A 20,701-nucleotide genomic window follows, 5' to 3' on the forward strand; every position below is an offset into this window, starting at 1 on the left:
CCTTCCAAGCTCGAATTACTGATCCCGCCCAGGATGCAACCCTACAACAAGCTGACTAACTCCCGAGTACCTACGTTCATCTAGTGCTGCTAGATGAACAGGGGCATTAGGAGAAAGAAAATGTGCTCAACCATTTCTGTCCCTTACCTTACCTTGTGATGGTTTCAGGGCTTAGCATCCCCACAGCTCAGTTATTGCCTAGGCCTCCTGGTTTCTGGGCTGGTCAACCAGGCTGTTGGACACAGCTGCTCGCAGCCTGACAGATGAGTCACAGCCTGGTTGATCAGCTATCCTTTGGAGGTGTTTATAGAGTTCTCTCTTAAACACTGTGAGGAGTCAGTCAGTTCAGTCCTTGTGTGTACCCTTGGTCAGTACCCTTGTGTGTAGTGGAAGTGTGTTGAACAGTCTTGGGCCTCTGATGTTGATAGAGTTCTCTCTCAGGGTACCTATTGCCCCTCTACTTTTCATAGGGGTATTCTGCACATTCTGCTGTGCTTTCTGGTCTCATGTGGTGTCATTTCTTTGTGCAGGTTTGGGACCAGCCCCTCTATTTTCTACGTGTAAATTATTACTGTATGTATCTCTTCTGCCTGCACCTAAGTGAATATAGATTTAGGCATTTTTAGTTGTTTCCAATAGTTTAGATGTTTTACTGAGTGGGTTCTAGCAGTAAAGGATCTATGCACACTCTCCAGGTCAGCAATTTCTTCAGCTTTGAAAGGGAGTGGGATTCCCACCTGGGATTCAAACCCGGAATTCTCGATTGTGTGTCGAGAACGAACCCGACCGTACTACCAGGACCCTTAATGGAGTGCCTATCAAAATAGCCTCAAACTCTCCTAAAGACAGATTAAGAGCAGCCTCTAATATGACTACTGTGCCTTCAATTTCAAAAGCTGTGTCATTTACGAGTCTTAACCAACAGCGAAAGATAAGTCCGACAAAAAGGGGTTGTGGAGGAGTTAATTCCATTGGGAATACACAGTACAGCACAATATTCCCTATTTTGCATCATCCCTAGAAATGTGTTTCATCTTCAGTAATGTATCTCATAAGCTATATATTTAAAATGCGATGTAAGAAGAGTGGAAATTAAGTCAATTTTAGAATTATTATAATTAATAATAAAAGTTAATAAAACAAAAATAAATGCTTTGTAATTTTATCTTCAGGGTCGTTTGGAGGATTGGTTATCAATTTTGCGGCTTGAGGAATACACAGCTTCACTAAGGCAACAGAAGTACACATCTGTGGAGCAGATGACACAGCTCACTTGGGAAGATCTGGAAGATATTGGAATTACTAAGTTGGGTCATCAGAAAAAAGTAAATATATAACTATTTGTTTTTATTTATACTGCACAGCTGTAGTATAATACAGAAGCAAATGTACATGTGTACATTTACTTCTGTAGTTCTCAATATGTTGCAAATATATCTTTTAATTTGTTTTCTGTTTATTCTTAATATAACATTACCTGTCTTAATTATGTAAACAATTATTTATACATATGAAGTATGAGCGTGAAATTAGATTGCCACCATAGATGGCAGCAGTTAACAGGTCCATGTACCTGTTTTAAAGGTCAGAAGACCTGGCTGAACATACGTGGCTTAAAAACATTTTCTAGGAACATGGATGGAAATAGCATTTCACAGCCAAAGGGCTAGTTTAAGAAAGAGTACAGTGCAGTATTTTTTGGGGGCAACTTGTGACATAATAAGTGAGAGAAAGCCAAGGCTTTTGCACTGTCCAATGTATTTCATTTTAGTCCCTGAAGGGTTTGACCATATGAATGTTATGGTTTTGATTGCATTGCCTTGAAATTATTTTTCCATCCATTTCAGGCCATTGCTTTCTGCCCCCTGTGAAAGTGGGAAATGGGGGTAATAATAATTGACACATAATGTTTAAGGTAGACAGTTACAAAGTTATTTGTCCCCAAATTAGCTAATTTGGAAAGCATATTGCAATGATGAAATATATGTATAGAAAAAAGCTCATACTTCTCTTATTGTTTTAGGTGATGTTGGCTATTAAACGTGTGAAGGATATAATGGCTGGAAAGAAGTTCACCAATACTCAAGACCCACGGCAACAGTCACATTATGGAGCACATGAAATTATGATTTCTAGAGAAGCTTCAGAGGGACGAGATCAATATGCCAGCGTGCCAGAATTCCGTACGTTTTCTGGTCCTGGACACTATGGCAATGGGGAGCATAACCGACTTAGTGGCCCTGCAGACTCTGGGGTTCATTATGGTGTGCAGACTCATTATGTTCCTGGTGTTCAATATGGTCCTATGCCACCCCCTCCACAAGCACATGTGCATCCAATGTCTCAGCAAACCGGACCATTTCATCCATCCAACCAATTTAGTGCTCCACAAGGCCCCTCACCTCCAGGATCAAAACTTGCAAATATTCCACCTCACCCTCTCCCTGGTCCGGGTCAGGTTCAATATCGGCCTGATTTAGTTGCAGTTCAGGTCCGACCAGGTGGAAGAGGAAGGAGTATTGAGAGCTTAGAAGAGCCAATTTATGGCACATACCATACATTCCATCCAGACAGTAGACTACAATTTGTTCAAGGGCCTATGTCACTTGGTAGTTTACCACCAAGACCTTTCTTGCCAACATCTATGGGGACACCAAATCCACAGCGGTCAATGGATGATGGTGACATTACTCCCACAAATGAATATGCGAATAATTATGAGGGTGGAGGAACATTACCCAGACCTCGTACTGCTAACAAACTCCGACCAGTTGCTAAAGTTACAGCAAAGACCCGTGTGGATGTCCATGAAGTACCACAGTTTATTAAAGATGGAATGAACCTGAAGAAACCTTCTCAAAAAGAAGAAATTAACATGAAAGATTTAAATATAAAGGAATTAAACTTAAAAGCACTAAATCGGCAAAATTCTGAGAAGATATATAATACCAGTCAAGGTACTGGAAGTAGTAATAACACACCCCAGGGAACACCTAAGAAAATTCCTCCTCCTCCTCCTCGCCGCTCAAACTCTATTAGTGAGACTTCCAAAGAAGCAGCATTACAAGAAAGCCAATATGGGTATCTGCGACGGGGGTTGTCATATGGGTACATGGGAATTAAGAATAATTTACAGCCTGATGTCACTCCAGACCTGCCACCTCCACCAGCACCACCCGATAGTGCCAATCACCAACACCTACCCGACGACTTCCCACCTCCACCACCTCCATTAACATGTGTTACAATGGCCAGTTCTACACGTATTACAGCCAGTTCAACAATAACAACTTCATCTATTACCAGCGACTCCCTAGCCACATCGCAGACTTCAACAACTTCATCTGAAGATGATGTTTCGACAGGGTTTCGGCCAAGGCGAAATGATTCCAATGCTAGCTTTAAGGTAAATTCATTGTGTGTTTAATTTTATCACAATTTCTTGCCTAATATTTTTAATTTGAGTTTTAGGCCTCAAATAAGTTGAGTACTGTAAAGGATTAGGTAATTTAGCACCATATTTTCTGCAGAACATGATTTGCTAATTAAACCACCATTTCTCCAATACCAGCTGGGTAAACAAAGGCAAAGAATGTAAAGGAACAGTGCCCCATCATCCTACCCTACTCATAATTTGAATCCCTGTCCTCTCACTAGTGAGGCATGTCCATTGGCCCCCATTCTATCATTGTTATAACAATAAGAATGCATTAGGACTTTCATTTATTGTGCTAAAAAAACTCAATTTGATAAGGCTTTAGATAAAATATGGGATATTATTTTATTATTATTATTTATCTCATGTTTTGCTTTAAGTTGACACAGAGGCAGACCTACACATAGGTCTTTAAAATGTTTATGCTGTAGTTGCAAACACATGCATAAATGTTTTGTTCAGAAGATGATAAGAGCAGATGTATGTGCTGATCCATGACAGATACACGTACACTTAGTTGTGTGTATCTTGGCTATGACTTGGTGTTTAAATTTATGGCCCATTCACTCTTTGACCTCAATTTATCATTCATATTGTACCCAATATTTTTCATCTGTCACATTGTGCTGTTTTGGAACTTCCCATTTTCTGAGAGAGTAGCCATATGCTATATCCTGCTCATATTTTGAGGGGGATGGCCACAGAAAGAATCCCCTACCTCCTGCCTTAGCATTTTGAAATTAAATATTTCTTGAAAATTTCCACATGCTTATTTGGTTAGTGTAAAAGTGAAAGAGTTGTCTATTATTTGTACTGGAAGATAATGTGTAAGGAATAGAAAGAACTATCAATGGGTGGTTGCAGTTCAATACAGTGAAACAGTACACAACAAAAATATAAGGTAGAAAGTTAAAATATATATTTTTATTTATTTTGCAGTCTACCTCCAGTACAGATTCTGAATCCTTGCCATTTGCAAATGAAAATGCTGGGACTATTAAGCAGCGAGCTTGCCGTCCTCATCCAGGATTGACTGTATTGGATACTCGAAACTCTCCGCATTCTTCCCCGCGCTCCTCTCCTGCTTTGCGTCGGAAGGACGCTCAGCCCCCTCTCCGACAAAATCCTATCGCTAATACAGAATCTACTGGACAAATCAAATCAAACTCGAGGTAATGTCATTGTTTCCAACATGGAAACCACTTGTTTATATATACATTAATTTTGCACTCTTGTGCTTCTTGCTCACTTCTCTGGAATTACATCCTAATTTTTCTTTTATTATTTGAAGGCAAAGAAAACTTACATGCACAGCTTATGCCATCATTCTTTTATCTGCTGGTATTTGACATCTGAACATAAGGCTAAATTAGTTTGAACTTGAAATTAAAATTAAATGCATTACATTTTAAATACAATGCAGTATGTTACGAGAAATGTCACGTAAAATAAGTGTCAAGATTGCTGAAATTTTTTGCCAACTTGACTATGTTCATGTATTTGGATTACCAAGCTTTAGTCCATCCACTTTCTGGGGGGAGCCCCTACGGCTCCCCGGAGCTATCCAGGCTGATAAGGATATCCCTGACTTTGGCATCAGTCGATGTCGGTGGAGTTCTAGGCCTACTGGGAATCACGAGTTAGAGCCTGACCTCAGAGAGGCACAAGGAGCAATGGCCTATTGAAATGCATGTGTGATTTTGGAGCATTCTATATCTGCCATCGACCGGGACAGGCACCCAGAAAGGTAAGCGCCCCAAAACAAACCCCTATTCAGGTTAAAACGAGGAAAATAGACAAACGAGTGGACCGATCTCCTCCAAATGAAAACGAGCAAACGAGCATGATGTCACACGAGCCGTGTCGCATGTCTGCATCCGGAGGTCTGGGGGTCTGGGCCCTCGGGCCCAGACCCCCAGACCTGCGACCCCAGCGGATTGAACCTGCGACCACAGGATCACGCGCCCAGCTTGCTGTCCAGTCAACCACCGGCCCCCTGCCGGGTGAGGGGGGGGGGGGGGGGGGGGAGGTGGCCTCTGCAACAGCTTGTGCGTTGCAGTGTCTGCTGTTGGATGTTGCTTTTCGATCACCCACTCCTGCCCCTACAGTTCCTTTTCGTTTGGACATGGGGAGCTAGGATTTTGGCCCCTGGCTTCAGCTTTTTCTTTGTGTTCCTTTTCTGGACAGTACATTTTTGTTTTAGTGCAGTACGTGTCCTACGTAGTTCTCCTCATTCCTTCCGCTGCGACGCGTGCGTCGTTCTGCCTTGCTGGGGCCGGTGATGCCGCTCCTGTGGGTTGCGGTGTCACTGTTTTTCGCTTCGCATTTTGGCGCGTGGCGCTCGCTTCCTTGTTAGCCTCTGCCTGGGCCCGGGTGCATAGGTTTTTGTTAACATTTTGTCCTTGCTGTTTGCGGAATCTGTGGTTCGGCAGTTTCTGCAAGTGGCTTTTTCTCATCTTTTGCTGTCGGACTTGTTGTTCCTTCACGGGTCCCGTGGGAGCTGCGCAGACATGCGGCGCAGCTCATGTAACATCATGCTCGTTTGCTCATTTTCATTTGGGGAGTTCTGTCCACTCGTTTGTCTATTTTCGTCGTTTTAACCAGAATAAGGGTTTGTTTAGGAGTGCTTACCTTTCTGGGTGCCTGTCTTGGTCAATGGCAGATACAGAATGCTCCAAAATCACATGTGCATTTCTACAAGTCACTGCTCTTTGTGCCTCTCTGAGGGGAGGCAGGTTATGGCTCGTGGTCCTCGGTAAGCCTAGAACTCCACCCACATCAACTGATACCAAAGTTAGGGATATCCATATCAGCCTGGATAGCTCCGTGGAGCCTCTGGGACTCACCCAGAAAATGGCATTTCATTACCTTCAATGCTGGTTATTTTGATTTATACAGTACAAGTTTCTTGTATGCCACACATTATAATCGATTCTAAAGATACATGCATAATATGCAAAAATCACAAATTTAACTTATTTCATATCTCACCTGTTTATGCCAGTCAGGTGACAGATCTTTCAGTGTCACATTTGCATCTTTCCTTGACAACCATATGAGGCTACTTAGCAGGCCTTCCATCTTTTCCTCTTCAGCATTTATTCTGTGTCTGTGGTGATTGTTATGTCGTTTCTTTCTTGGCTTTTTGTGGATTGCCATTTGATGCCTAATACTGTATTGTCACCTACTATACAGTACTTTGACTTTGGCGGAACCTCTCTTGTTTTACAGTTACAGTATAGTCGATATTTTTTTTTGTGAAGCTGTCTTGGGCAATTTTTTTTATTTTACTGTTGGTTGACTCATTTAGTTCTTAACATTCTTAGCTGTTTAATTGGGATCTGGCTTTTTTGTCCTCTTCTCGATTGGCTTACTCCCCTTGCAATCACAGATGATGCTATATTTCAGGCTTCCTTCTTGAATCATGTACTATTTTCTCCTGAACGTCTCATTTTATTCTGCTCAAAACCTGAACGAACTAACAGCAAATGCAAAAACTTCTTATTTAATATTTTGTATTGTTGTTATACAAGACAATTGTTTGTTTAATTGTTTAAATGCAATGATTTTTTAATAAAAACTTTCTTTCACAGTTCTCCAGATGGCACAGGCGATGTCCTTAATGACATTGGAAATATGCTGGCAAACCTCACGGATGAACTAGATGCAATGCTTGAACAGGAAGTTATTCTGAAAAATTAAATGTCCAGAATCATCCACTAAAAAAAAAAAGCAATTTAAACCATTGTATAGTCATATGGTTAGTTTTGGTGCTTGTGGCACAATTTTCCAAATTATTAAGAATATAGTGATCAGTTAAGAAAATAACAATTTTTAGAGATCAACCATACAATCAACTATAATTTTGAGCAACAGAAAGAATACAGAGAACATAAATAAGTTTAAGTAAATTTATAGCATGTAATAATGTCGTTAGAAGACTTTCTTGGTGACATTGCTTATAAAGTTGATTGCAAGCTTAGTTCAGCAGACCTCAATAACATATCTCAGTTTGATAGTACTCTATCAGTCTTGATTAAAGGAATAGTGACAGTTTCAACAATTTGTCCCAACTTAAAAAAAAAACAAGAGATAGAAGGTTTATCTTGTTCTTTGGATAATAGCTAAATGTTAAGACTGATAGATCTTGTTAATGTAGAAGACCTGCTGAATAGCTGTTTGTATTTGTGTGAATACTTGGCTCATAGCCTATAAACATGTCATCTTATAGACTGAAAAGGTACTTACATCAGTGTTTATTAATCCATTTGCAATATTTTTGCAAACATATGCAATGTGATCTCAAAAGCATTAGTATGTTGTAATACTGTACACATGCGATTCAGTAATTACAGTACATAACTGACAACTATTGAGGCTACATGAAACCATAGTATGAATACTGTATATGTGTAATCGAAAAGGTTTTCTGTGCTCTGCCAAATGGGATTAGAAGATAGAGTAGAAGTTAAAAAAAAAAAAAACTGCATGTCAGCCATAAACCAGACAATCATGAAACCAACCACACTTTAGGCTTTTAACAAACAATTTTACCACTTGCTTTAGGATGCTTTTTATGATGAAATGTGTTATTGCATTGAATAAGAAATGATAAACGTTTTACTAACAAAAGCACACAATGTAAAACATTTATTCCTGCCCAAGTACTTATAAGTTTTTGACCATGTAGAGAAATTTGTAATGAATATTTTATTACTCTACATGGAGGCAAATCATCATAACATCAAATATAATATTCCAAAGCCCTAAAATAAGACTGAAGAATGGGGGGAGGGGGGTTGTTTTCATTAAAAACAATGCCCTATTATTCCCCATAATTTGAGGACTGTGATTGGTACCTTTAAATGAGCTTCCTGTCTTGGGCTCAAATTTATTTTGTTTTATGTCATAGTCCAGTAGATATTTGTAGGTAGGGTAGAACTAGAATAGTTGTACTATGCCCAGCCTCGTCCATCAGAAACGTGAAAGACATTTGTTACCCAAGAAGGGAGTGGTACAAATTTTGCATATTTTTTTAGTAAGTCTACCCATATTGATGTGATAATTTGAGCTCCCTTAATGTTCCTGTGCAGAACTCACAAATGGCAACTTTATTTTATTAGATAGCAAGTGTCGTGTGGTATCATGTAATTTCCCTTGCTACTCTTCTTAACCATTATAAAGCACAATTTATGTTTTACATATATAAATATATAAAATATGTATATATATATATATATATATATATATATATATATATATATATATATATATATATATATATATATATATATATATATATATATATATATATATATATATATATATATATATATAAAATACATAATATATATATATATATATATATGTAATATATATATATTTATATTATATATACACTAGTCACTTATACTGGCTTGACTGCTGCATTAAGTGATAATATATAATAATAATTGGGGTAGGAAATATTTTGTTTAATTTTTGTGTAAATACAATATGTACAGAACTTGTAAATATCAAGTGTGAGCCTCACAGACCATTGTTTACTGAATACTATATATAGCTATGTCATTTATACTTGAGTTTTAAATATCAGACCTAAAAGAGGCAGAGCTCGTTAAAAGGACGATTGATAATATAAAAATCCCGAACTCATATTTATGGCAGGGCTATGCATAGCTTTCATTGTTTTACAGTCTCATTGAGCTTTTGATAAATTAAAGCTCATACTGAGGGGGTCGTAATCTTTTAGGTTCTCAATGTAGTTGAAGTGAGGCAGGTGCTGGTGGCGTTTGCAGTAATAGTGTAAAGTATCTTTGTTTGGGCCCTCTCCCAGGAGAAGCATCTCTCTGTCTCTCTCATAATATATATTCATTCTATCACAAATATCAGTTGGCTGCTAGCCATTTTACAACCCTTCTCATTCCTCTTCATTTGGGGTCTCTGTTGAATGGTCACTTTAACATGTGCAATGCATTTGAGTTATTAAAATGTCCATTAAATATTGGTTTGGTGCTGAAATTGAGATAATAAGAGCAAGCAAAATATTTGGCATTTATTTGAATATCTCTAGAGTATATGAATGATTTTTATTTTGCTTTATACAACCAAGATAGAATTGGCAAATTTTATGTATTGGTGAAGCGTGGCAGCAAGCATTACTTTTAAGCAAATTTGGCTGAAAGTGACCACAACATTGTTATGGTCACTTTCAGCCAAACTTTCAATGTGAAACAAAATCTCACTTTCACACTTTCAACGTGAAGAAAAATCACATTGTTGATTTTGCTGTTCAGGTGATATGTCTTAAGCTTCTTTGCATCAGCACAATGCAAATCAGTTGTGTGATTAGGTTATGAAAATTTTTGGTCAATCAGGGTTTTAGGAGAATAAAAACACAGCAAGAATGCCTATATGATGTAGTAAGTGTAAAAATTTTTGTTCCTGCCTGGAATATCTTCACATGAGATATAGTCTTTTGCATGTTTGGTAAGGGAGATAAATATTCAGGTAGAAGTGGGGTGCAGTTTAGGAGAGTCAAACCACAGAGCTCTGGCACCATTGAATGATATCTTATATTAGGTAGGGACTAGGCCATGGTGATGGTAATGAGGCAAAGTTGTTGTTTTCATTGTTTATATTAGATCTTTCTTCAATGAAGATTGCTTCTAGAATGTGTAATCCCCTGCCATCAGTTGCAGAATCGAGTATCTCTGCATTCCTGAAACATTTTCCTAGTGAGTGCCACATTGTGATTGGTTCTCGTATTGGTTTGGATCTACTGCTCCAACACAGTTGGACACAGCTCCTTGTCGCCTTGTAGGTGACAAGTCTTGAAAGCTTAGTAGTGCTCATGCTAATAAAGGCTGACTGAAGGTTACATCTTTCATGTGGGCATTGTATTGGTGTACCACATTCTTGAAAGCTTAGTAGTGCTCATGCTAATAAAGGCTGACAAGGTTACATCTTTCATGTAGGCATTGTATTGGTGTACCACATTGTCTTACTGGAGAGGGTTACTGTTTCTGTTTAGGGTGTTCTTCATTATTAAGTTTTTCTTTTTTATCGTATAGTTGATTGTGAGTTCAAGTTTTTGGTTATACTTAGTTGGTTTTACTTCTCTGGATATGATGTCCTTCATAATGCTTTCATCTGTCTTGTATTGGGGGTGTTTATAATATAACTTGATGGGTTGGGGCATCTGCTAGTGTGGTTGGTTAAGAGTTGTACCATTTATGTAAATACTAATGCAGGTGTTCACTTTTGTTATTGTATCCATTGTTTACTAGGGCTTACTAGCCATTCAGACATATTGGTATGTGTCTGAATGGCTGAGGGCATTCAGACACTGATGTTGGTTTCATGTAGACTTCAGTGAAAGCCAGAGATACCACCTTGACCACTGAAGTCTACATGGAACCAACAAACATTGTTTGAATGCCTTCAGCCAATCATCACAAGTGTGATGAACTTGTACATACATAAGAGCTCTTAACCTCTGCACAATCTGGGACATAGTGCAAAAAGAATTAGAGAGAAGTCTGCAAGCCATAATAAACAATGAATACACTAACAAAAAAGTGAGCACCTGCATTAGTTAGTATCTAGATACATGGTACAACTCTTAAACCAACCACTCCAGCAGATGCCCCAACCCATCAAGTTATAAATCCATCATGAACACACAAAACAAGACAGATGAAAACATTATGAAGGACATCATATCCAGAGGAGTAAAACTAGCTGAACAAAACAAAAACTTGAACTCATAATCAACTATAAGATCAAAAAGACAAACTTAATAATGAAGAACACCCCAAACAGAACAAGCAACCCTCCAGAATGCCAACATGGTATACCAGTACACTTGCCCTTATTAAGGATGTAACCTTCAGTCAGCTTGACCACTACTACGCTTTCAAGGAAGTTGCCTTGGTCACCTACAAGCAGGAGCCCCAAAAAACCATGTGAGAACCAATCACGATGTGGCACTTGCTAGGAAAATGCTTGAGGAACATAAGAGATAATTGGTTCTGCAACTGATGGCAGCAGAATACAAATTCTAGAAGTAATCCTCATGGAAGAAAAGACCTAATATAAACAATGAAAACAACGACTTTGCTTCATTGCCACCACCGAGGCCTACACCCCACTCGATAAAATACGACATGATTTACCGGCACCTGAACTCTGCGGCTTGACTCGCCTAACCTGCCCATATAGCAATTATTGTTTTATTCTCCTAAAACCCAGACTGACCATGAATTTTGATGAACTAATCACTGAACTCGACGCTGATGCTTATTGGAAGCATCGAATGAACAGCAAAATTAACAACATTAGCATGCAGTCACTTTCAACCAAATAATATATACAGGTATATATAAAACATCTCCCACCTGCCCTTCCCCCCACAAACACATTCCCCACCTGCCCCTCCCCCACAAAAACATCCCTAATTCCCCCCTCCCACCCCCCACAAACACATTCCCCACCTGCCCCTCCCCCCACAAAAACATCCCTAATTCCCCCCTCCCACCCCCACAAACACATTCCCCACCTGCCCCTCCCCCACAAAAACATCCCTAATTCCCCCCTCCCACCCCCCACAAACACATTCCCCACCTGCCCCTCCCCCACAAAAACATCCCTAATGCCCCCCCTCCCACCCCTCACAAACACATTCCCATCTCCCACCCCCACCTTCTCCACAAACACACATCCTCATCTGCCCCGATATGAGGATGCGTCATGAATTGCATATGGGCAAGGGTTGCTATGTGGTTGTTAGTATTTATGATATTCTGTAATCTCAAAATTTTAGTAAATTTAACTGTCAGTACTTCGCATCAAATGAGTTTAATGTAATTTTTAGATTATCTTTGCAAAATACAAGACGTTACAAGCCTTGTCAGAATTGTTTTGGCACGTGACACCAATTCAATTAAATTTTATAGTACAGTATCTAAATAGTTTTATTCAGATGTTAATGGGCAACATAGTGCTTACTATTCCAGTCATTGGTGAAATAATGAGCACCTGCCACTGATAAGATGGCCTCTGCAGCTGCCCACCTGCCAATAATATGATGGTCACTGTCAGCCTCTGCAGCTTTAGTCCTGATGTCATTTAGTCTTTTCTTTTCCATTACTGTATGTACATGATGTATCTTAATGATATCAAGAATTATAACCATTAGTGTTTTCATGTGTGTGTTTCATTTCATCCTCTGCTTACTGTAACTTATCTGAGTGCAGTCTTTTACTTGGGCACACTGCTTAAACAATTATAAAAAAATGCCAAGTCTTCAAAACTATTTAGTGCTATATATACAGGCGAGATACCAGAAGCACTTAAATTGGCAGATTTAGCTCTACTAAACTAGGGAGGCAGCAAAGCATTAGTTAAAAACTATAGCAAAGTTATACTAATATCTCGCACAAAAGTTTGAAGGAGGGATTAGGAGTCGCATTACTAGTTTCATGGAGAACAGTGACCTTCACAAGCCAGGTCAACATGGATTTGGAGTGGGAAGATCATGCCCTTTGCAATTACTCGACCTCTGTGAAAAATTCATGGAAGTATTAGAATAAAAAATGCTTGTGTGGTATGCACAGACTTTGCAAAGTGTGACGATGGACTGATAACTCATAAAATGAGATGTAGAAGTAACACGTAAAGTAGGGTGATGTCAAACAGGGTGACACGTAAAGTAGGGTGATGTCTTCCTGTCAAACAGAATACAAAGTTTAACAATTAAATCAAATAAGGTCTAAACACAGCAAAAACAAAAAAATGTACAGTACCTCAGGGCACAGTCCTTGCACGACTGCTTTTTCTCACTCATACCAGATAGATAAAAATACAAACCCCAGCCTGTTACCTTGTACAGATGATACAAAAATTAGAATAACAATTATATCTGTAGAAGAGACAAAAGCGACAAGCCAGCATGAATAACCTCTTCGATTGGGTAATAGAAAATAACACAATGTTAACAGTGAACAAATCCACAAGGGCCGTGATGAGGGTTCGAACCTATACACAGGATGTTCCCAGCTGCACCTTAGTGAACTGTGCCACGACATGGTTAAAAGAATTTTAACCTGGCATGTTACTGCTCTCACTAGGATCCCGAAGCTTCTCCGAAGCCCAATTGGGTTTTCACACAAGTCCCCCATGCACCCGGGCTCTGTCAACCAAATGTCAAGCCCGAGTGCATGGGGGGGGGGACTTGTGTGAAAACCCGATTGGGCTTTGTAGAAGCTTCGGGATCTTAGTGAGGGCAGTAGAACTTCAGGGGGCAATTCTTTTTAACCATGTCGTGGCACAGCTGGGAACATCCCATGCATAGCTTCGAACCGATAGCACTACAGACCACTACCCCACATTTCTCTTAACTAACATTAGCAAACCACCTCTAGAAACAAGGGAGTTAAGCTTTAGGCTGCACAATGAAACTGCTATAAACAATTTTATAACTGCTGCTGATAATGTCAACTGGGAGTCCGAGTTAGGTAACATAGGGGACATCAACCTAGCAGTGCAATCTTTTCTACAAACAACTCTTAGCCTTTATAACACCCACTGTCCTAGGCTTACAAAACAAGTCACAAGCAAAAGGCTTAACAATCCTTGGCTTACAAAGGGAATACTGAAATCCATTAACAAAAAACACGACCTTGAGAAGAAGTATAGGTTAGGAATTGTCTCCAAAGAATTCTCAAAGAATTACTCATTATTGCTATCTAAGATAATTAGACGAGCCAAAACTAATTACTACGAAGATAAATTTACTCAAATAAAGAGCAACATTAAACAAACTTGGAGCACAATTTCACAAATATTGGGATCAAAGAAATCTTTAAATAACAAACCGACTCTCCTGTCTAATAACGATGGTCAGCTTTCAGCCTCTGATTCTGCTATTGAGTTCAATAGGTTCTTCTCTTCCATTGGTTCATCCCTTGCAAATGATATTCCATCTTCCAGTACTGACATTAAGGACTATCTTACAGGTAACTATCCACAGTCTCTGTACCTAAAGCCTATTAACTCCACTGACGTCAATGAGATAATCCTTTCCCTTAAAACCAAGTCTGGTGCCCTTGAGGAGATACCAACTTTAATTTACAAAAAAGCCTCCAGATCTTTAGCCCCTGCTATTGCTTTGCTCTTCAACAAGTCACTTGAACTCCAAACCTTTCCAGATATTCTAAAAAAAGCGAGAGTAACGCCTGTCCACAAATGTGGTGACCCCACAGATGTTAACAACTACAGACCTATATCAATCCTGCCAAACTTGTCAAAAATTTTTGAAAAACTTATATACAAGCAGCTTTACTCATATCTAGCCAAACTCAATATATTTAGCCCTTGCCAATATGGCTTCAGACCCAAAAAAAGCACTAACGATGCACTTATTAGTATGCTTAACTCGATTCATACAGCTCTTGATAAAAAGGAGTTCCCTGTTGGGTTATTTGTGGACCTGCGTAAAGCTTTTGATACTGTCAACCACCATAACCTTCTTCTTAAATTACATCATTATGGAGTCAGAGGACACTCCCTACAATACCTCGAGTCCTACCTTACTGACAGGCTCCAATATGTTTCTGTGAATAATACAATTTCTCCCACCCTACCCATCAACATTGGTGTTCCTCAGGGCAGCATACTTGGCCCTCTCCTCTTTCTCATCTACATTAATGACCTTCCAAATGCCTCCCAACACCTCAAACCAATTCTATTTGCTGACGACACAACCTTCATTTACTCCAGTCCTGACCCTCTTGCTCTAAATGCCACAGTAAATACTGAGCTAAATAAAGTCCATCTTTGGCTAACTGCCAACAAACTCACCCTTAACATTGACAAAACCTTCTATATTCTGTTTGGCAATAAATCCTCTAGTCTTATAAATCTCAAAATAAACAATACCCAAATTTGTAACAAATTAGATGGCAAATTCCTTGGCATTCTCATTGACCACAAGCTGAATTTCCAGGGACACATTCTAAATATATCAAAAAAAGTTTCAAAAACTGTGGGCATTCTTTCTAAGATCAGATATTATGTACCACGCCCTGCCCTGGTGACTCTCTACTACTCCCTTATCTATCCTTATCTCAACTATGGTATTTGTGCTTGGGGTTCTACTACCCAAAATCACTTACGTCCTCTAATTACCCAACACAAAGCCGCTATTAGAACAATATCCAACTCTGGCCCCAGACATCACTCGGTACCCCTACTCAAATCTCTTAATATGTTAGATATTAAGTCACTGCACATTCTCTCATGTGTATTATACATATATAAAACGCTAAACTATAATGCCAATCCTGATCTTAAAAGCTTCATAGAAGGTTGTAACAGAACCCATGAGCACCACACCAGAAATAAATACAGTTTTGATATTCCTAGAGTACGTCTTAATCAAACTAGAAATGCTCTGCAAATCAAGGGGCCCAGAATGTGGAATGACCTTCCCAACCATGTTAAAGACTGTACCTCTCTCAACCAGTTTAAGATAAAAACTAAACACTACCTAATAAATTCCCTGTAATCTACCTCACTCCTCTATTGTCAACCCATGTCTGTTATTTTCTTTTTTTTTTTTTTAATCAACACTGTTTGTCAACCTATTGTATTTGTGCTGCTTTTTCAGTCATGTTCCCCCTTTTTTTTTTTATCTTTATTTGTATTTGTTCTCAACATCTTTTATTCTTTATGCTCAATTAGTATTAAGTTCTAGATATTAATGTTTTTCTTGCCCGAAACGCATTGCGTAATAGTGGCTTTAGGCATTGTATGTACTAGCTCTATCTATATATCAATCCATTAATGTAACATCACTTGTATGTATATACCTTACCTGAATAAACATCTGAATCATCTGAACCGTCATCATGGCTCTTGTGGATTTGTTCATTTGATATATCACGCTATTGTGATTTCTGTGTGTATGTTAAGTACTAAGTACTGTACTTAGGTATGGTAGAAATGGGGGAAGGTGATGGAGAGGGAGGGGAAGTTTGTGAAGGAGCAAGAGGGGGACGGAGGGAAGGTGGTGAAGGAGAGGGGGGGGGGGCAAAGAAGGTGAAGGAGCGAGGTGTTTGTGGTTATAATGGTAGTAGATGTAGATCTTTATAACAGAGGGTTACAGTGATGGCACTACGTGAATATAGGTATAGTGATGAAAATAATCGGTGGTGATGTAACCTCTATCACCGAGCAAGGTCGGGAATCCCGTTTAGCGTGTTTATGTACAAACTTGATAAAACAATCACTATTCAAGTGACCAATTATCTGATAACTAGCTATCAGAGTGCATCACATGACTAGCCTCGCCACTCGTCAGCTGTTGTGCCGAGGAGGCAGTGTGGGTGTGTGTAGGCCGTGTTGCAAATGTTTGTTGGCATCGCACACAAGCCGCCATGTTAGTCCAGAATGCAGATGGGAAGACGAAGCAGGATGTGTTGAGGACCAGACAGACGATGATGGAGGAGATGGTAAGTGGGAATGGTTATATGCTAATGGATACTGTCGGGTTGTGATGCAGGTTGTGTTTGGGCGCCTGGGTAGTGGTGATGGCACGAGCGTCATTGAGAAACTAGAGAGGATAGGCTAGAACCTGGGCCCTGTACTCAATTTGAGGAACTCAAATTGAGGAGCCGGTGGCTGAGCGGACAGAACACTGGACGCGTGATCCTGTGGTCCCGGGTTCGATCCCGGGCGCCGGTGAGAAACAATGGGCAGAGTTTCTTTCACCCTGATGCCCCTGTTACTTAGCAGTAAATAGGTACCTGGGAGTTAATCGGCTGTCACGGGCTGCTTCCTGGGGGGTGGAGGCCTGGTCGAGGACCGGGCCGCGGGGACACTAACCCCCGAAATCATCTCAAGATAACTCTACTTCCCTTACTCCATCTCCCTCACAGAATAGAAGACAAGGAGAGGCAGTCAGGAGGATGGGGCAGCGGCAGGTGGCTCTGCAGGTGGCGTCAATTAGAGAGCGCCTAGGATGGTTCCTTCCCTTCTACGCCTCCTCCGCTGCCTTCCTCTATGCTGGGTACCGCGTTACTCGCTCTGTAGTCGTTCTCTACCCGCTCGTTCCCATGACCTTCGCATTCTGCTATCAGCTCGATCTGGCTTATGGCAACAAAACCGCGAGGATTAAAGGTATATTGATTTAGAAAACACATTTCTTTCCCCCTTAGGTTGAGAGACATCAGAAATTTAATTAAAAGTTCATCACTTTCATTAAAATAACAAGGTTTCCCTTCCTAGTATCCGTGTAGAGTTAAACTTGCTGTGTTTGTTTTAATGTGGGAGGTTTCCGGGCGACTAAGATCGCTTAATATGTTAGCATATTAACATTTGTGTTGGCAATGAAGCTAATGGTGCGGGTGCATCTTAATGACCCTTAAAATGTATGTTAAGATTTTGTACTCGTGAGCTTGTCATTTACTTATCCTTCATGCTACAGGTATCGCTGAGGAGATCATGATGAAGGAGGCCCAGCTGATCCATGTGCCAGCCTGGCATTATTACAACAGACCTGTCCAGGATGAAGGCACTTCTAGCTCGGTATACAAATCTTGACAGAACAGAGAATCTTGACGCAAAATAGGATGATAATCAGCCTCGAAACTGAATCCTTCAAAAATATCAGAAGTGTATGAGATTGTACAAAGTGACACTGATACAGAAACACAGAAACATTAGGCTGCAATACTCAATTCGTAAGAAAACGTTTAATCACCTTTTGTGGTGGTTTGTATATCATTGTCACTATTCTGGACATTACTAATATAACAGTGCCAGCAATAGATTCTCTGAATCAATCACAGTTCAAAATTATTATTAACTCTTAATCTTCCTTCCTGATTAAAAGCGCCTCTTATTCCCCCGGCTAATTCCTCTTATACACTCTTACATTTTCTCTTATACTTCATTTCTTATGACTTCTGACAATGTAAACTATCAGCAAAACTATTTTCATAACTTAAGGCACTTTGTAAATGTGAACAAATCCAAAAGCTCAGAGACAAAGTTGTCTATTGCACTGACAATAGTTCTATTGCCAGTGCAGGCTACTGAACATATGACCTGTATGACTAACCATCCTGCGAGATGGGGACTTTTAGTATTACTTCTGCCTTATTCACTCTTGTGTTCATGATATCCTCATAATGGACCCTGAGTCTGCCAGTGCAGACTGCCTATCACATGCCTCTGTATGACTAACCATCCTGTGTGATGGAGATTTTTAGCATCATGTAGTTAGTTTTTTTATACACTCTGTACTCACCTTCATATAGTCTAGGGTAGCTGCACAAATGCAGATGTATCTAAATGTGTTAATAAAAAAATTAATAATCCCAAGAGTTGTTGGTAACACGAATGACCAAAATGACCCTGCAGTATCAGAGGCCAAAAACTCTGTTAAAACTCATTTTGAAATTCCTCGCCGCGGCCTCCAATTGCTTTGCTTTCCATATTTCGATGAGAGTCAACGTTTTACAAATCAATCTTGCCCTCGTTAAAAGCCCTATGCATTATATGTTTCTCACATTCGAGTCTGAACTTCTGTGGTGGTTTGCATATCACTGCCACTATTATTCTGTGGACATAAATAATGTAACAGTGCCAGCTATAGATTCTCTGAACCAATCACAGTTCAGAATTACTATTAACTCTAATCTTCCTTTCTGAGTAAAAAGCGCCTCTTATTCTCCCGACTAATTTCTCTTATACTTCATTTGTTATGACTCCTAACAGAATGTAAACTATCAGCAAAACTATTTTCATAATTTAAGGAACTATGTAAATGTGAACATCTCTTCAGAGCTCAGACACAACTGTTACAAATGTTTAAGAAATGTATATATAGTCCTCGTAACCCCTCCCAGTGAAGAAGCAAACTAAAAACCACGTAGCCTCGGTGTAAACTCTAGAAGATGAGGTAAACTTAGCAAACATCTGGCCGTGCAGAATGTGTAGAAGATGATGACCAGACCACACACTAGAAATTGAAGGGACGACGACGTTTCGGTCCGTCCTGGACCATTCTCAAGTCGATTGTGTCAATTTCTAGTGTGTGGTCTGGTCAACATACTTCAGCCACGTTATTGTGACTCATCGCCCGCGTGTAGAAGATGAAGTTGGCCTAAACAAAATGTCTTTGTTCTTGTTTAATTATCAAAGGTGGAGAGCGTTAAAAAATGTCTAGCCCTTGCCTTCTATGGTAGGTCGAGTTAGAAAAGGTTTAATCTTTGTTGTCTTTCTCAGAAATTAAATTAGGCCATTTAATTCTATCGAGGGACAAATATCCCATAGCGACATTAGGAAAACAAAACGATCAATCTGAAAATCAGGCATTCTACTAAGTGGTGCACAACTGTAAGTGGAACATTGCAGTTCAGAAAAAACGAGCAGGGCATTGTTCCATTAAGTGCACATAATTTAAGTGTGTGTGATCGAAATGCAGTCTAGCCAGAGCCGTTTCCCTATTACGGCAGTAGAAGGAAGGCCAAGGGGAAAGGTAATTTTTAAGAGCGCAGTTTGTTGCCTAAAATGTTTGCTGAACGACGCTGACAATGGTCGCAGATTGTGGAATGGGCTCATTCAGAGTATGAGTATCAGAGTAAGGAATGGTAAGGAACGGGGGCACTGGGGGCCACATTCTGGGGAATGTTTCAAGTACAAATGGTGTCTTCTATAATAGTAATTTTAATGGTAATTATTGTATTATCTGCAAAGGATGACAAAACTGACATGTTATTATCTATATCTGATATGAGAATGATAAAAAGAATCGGTGCAAGGACTGTGCTCTGAGGTACAGAACTTTTCAATGTGCTTGAACTTAATTTGATTTGATTAGCCATTGCTTAACAAAAACCTGTTATTCCATTCATCTCATTTTATGGGCTATCACTCCGTGGTCACACTTATGAAATGCCTCTGTAAAGTCCGTGTACATAAACACCTGCATTTTGTTTTTCTTCTAATGCTTCCGTGATTGTGTCATGGCGGAGTGTAACTGCGAAAGGCAGGTTCGTCCCGCTCTAAATCTGTTGACCTGAGTTGTGAAACTCATTGTTACCCATACAACTGGAGATTTGACTCCTAATAATTTCTTCGAAAACTTCATGTGTGATATATTAGTGCGACCGGTCTATAGTTTTTGCCAATGATTTGCTACCGTCCTTGGGGCTATGTATGCCGATTTAAGTGCTTCCGGTATCTCACATTTATCCA

The 20,701-nt window shown here is 39.7% G+C and overlaps 2 protein-coding genes and 1 long non-coding RNA gene across 10 annotated transcripts in view; 2 read left to right on the forward strand and 1 right to left on the reverse strand.

The window, feature by feature from the left end:
- LOC123763092 (caskin-2) overlaps nt 1-7,969 on the forward strand; it is a 439,015-nt gene extending 431,046 nt beyond the window's left edge. For all 7 annotated transcript variants that reach the window (XM_069301222.1, XM_069301232.1, XM_069301240.1 and 4 more), the window contains 4 exons: nt 1,173-1,325; nt 2,024-3,406; nt 4,376-4,608; nt 7,030-7,969. In XM_069301222.1, coding sequence (XP_069157323.1) covers nt 1,173-1,325; nt 2,024-3,406; nt 4,376-4,608; nt 7,030-7,138 — 1,878 coding nt within the window. In that variant the 3' untranslated portion in view covers nt 7,139-7,969. The remainder of the gene's footprint in view (nt 1-1,172; nt 1,326-2,023; nt 3,407-4,375; nt 4,609-7,029) is intronic.
- LOC123763121 (uncharacterized) lies at nt 1,147-17,501 on the reverse strand. 2 transcript variants are annotated; one of them, XR_006773398.2, is made up of 3 exons: nt 17,361-17,501; nt 6,428-7,126; nt 1,147-1,283 (listed from the first exon to the last, which is right to left on the reverse strand). It is a non-coding gene; the product is annotated as an uncharacterized lncRNA (long non-coding RNA). The 2 variants fall into 2 exon arrangements; XR_011222096.1 differs by having other exon boundaries at nt 17,245-17,384.
- On the forward strand, nt 16,778-18,819 carry LOC123763110 (plasminogen receptor (KT)). Its single transcript, XM_045750063.2, has 3 exons — nt 16,778-16,950; nt 17,377-17,617; nt 17,925-18,819. Exons 1-3 carry the CDS (start codon nt 16,876-16,878, stop codon nt 18,038-18,040), a joined length of 432 nt encoding a protein of 143 aa, XP_045606019.2. The 5' UTR covers nt 16,778-16,875; the 3' UTR covers nt 18,041-18,819.
- The last annotated feature ends 1,882 nt before the right edge of the window (nt 18,820-20,701 follow it).

Source organism: Procambarus clarkii, chromosome 5 (genome assembly GCF_040958095.1).
Source record: "Procambarus clarkii isolate CNS0578487 chromosome 5, FALCON_Pclarkii_2.0, whole genome shotgun sequence".
Taxonomy (NCBI): domain Eukaryota; kingdom Metazoa; phylum Arthropoda; class Malacostraca; order Decapoda; family Cambaridae; genus Procambarus; species Procambarus clarkii.

What these genes read in the sequence shown, in the direction of transcription:
- LOC123763110 (XM_045750063.2), top strand. Translation starts at nt 16,876, where the DNA reads ATGTTAGTCCAGAATGCAGATGGGAAGACGAAGCAGGATGTGTTGAGG. An exon ending in AGACGATGATGGAGGAGATG is followed by an intron (nt 16,951 to 17,376) that starts GTAAGTGGGAAT and finishes TCTCCCTCACAG; the next exon opens with AATAGAAGACAAGGAGAGGC. An exon ending in CAAAACCGCGAGGATTAAAG is followed by an intron (nt 17,618 to 17,924) that starts GTATATTGATTT and finishes TTCATGCTACAG; the next exon opens with GTATCGCTGAGGAGATCATG.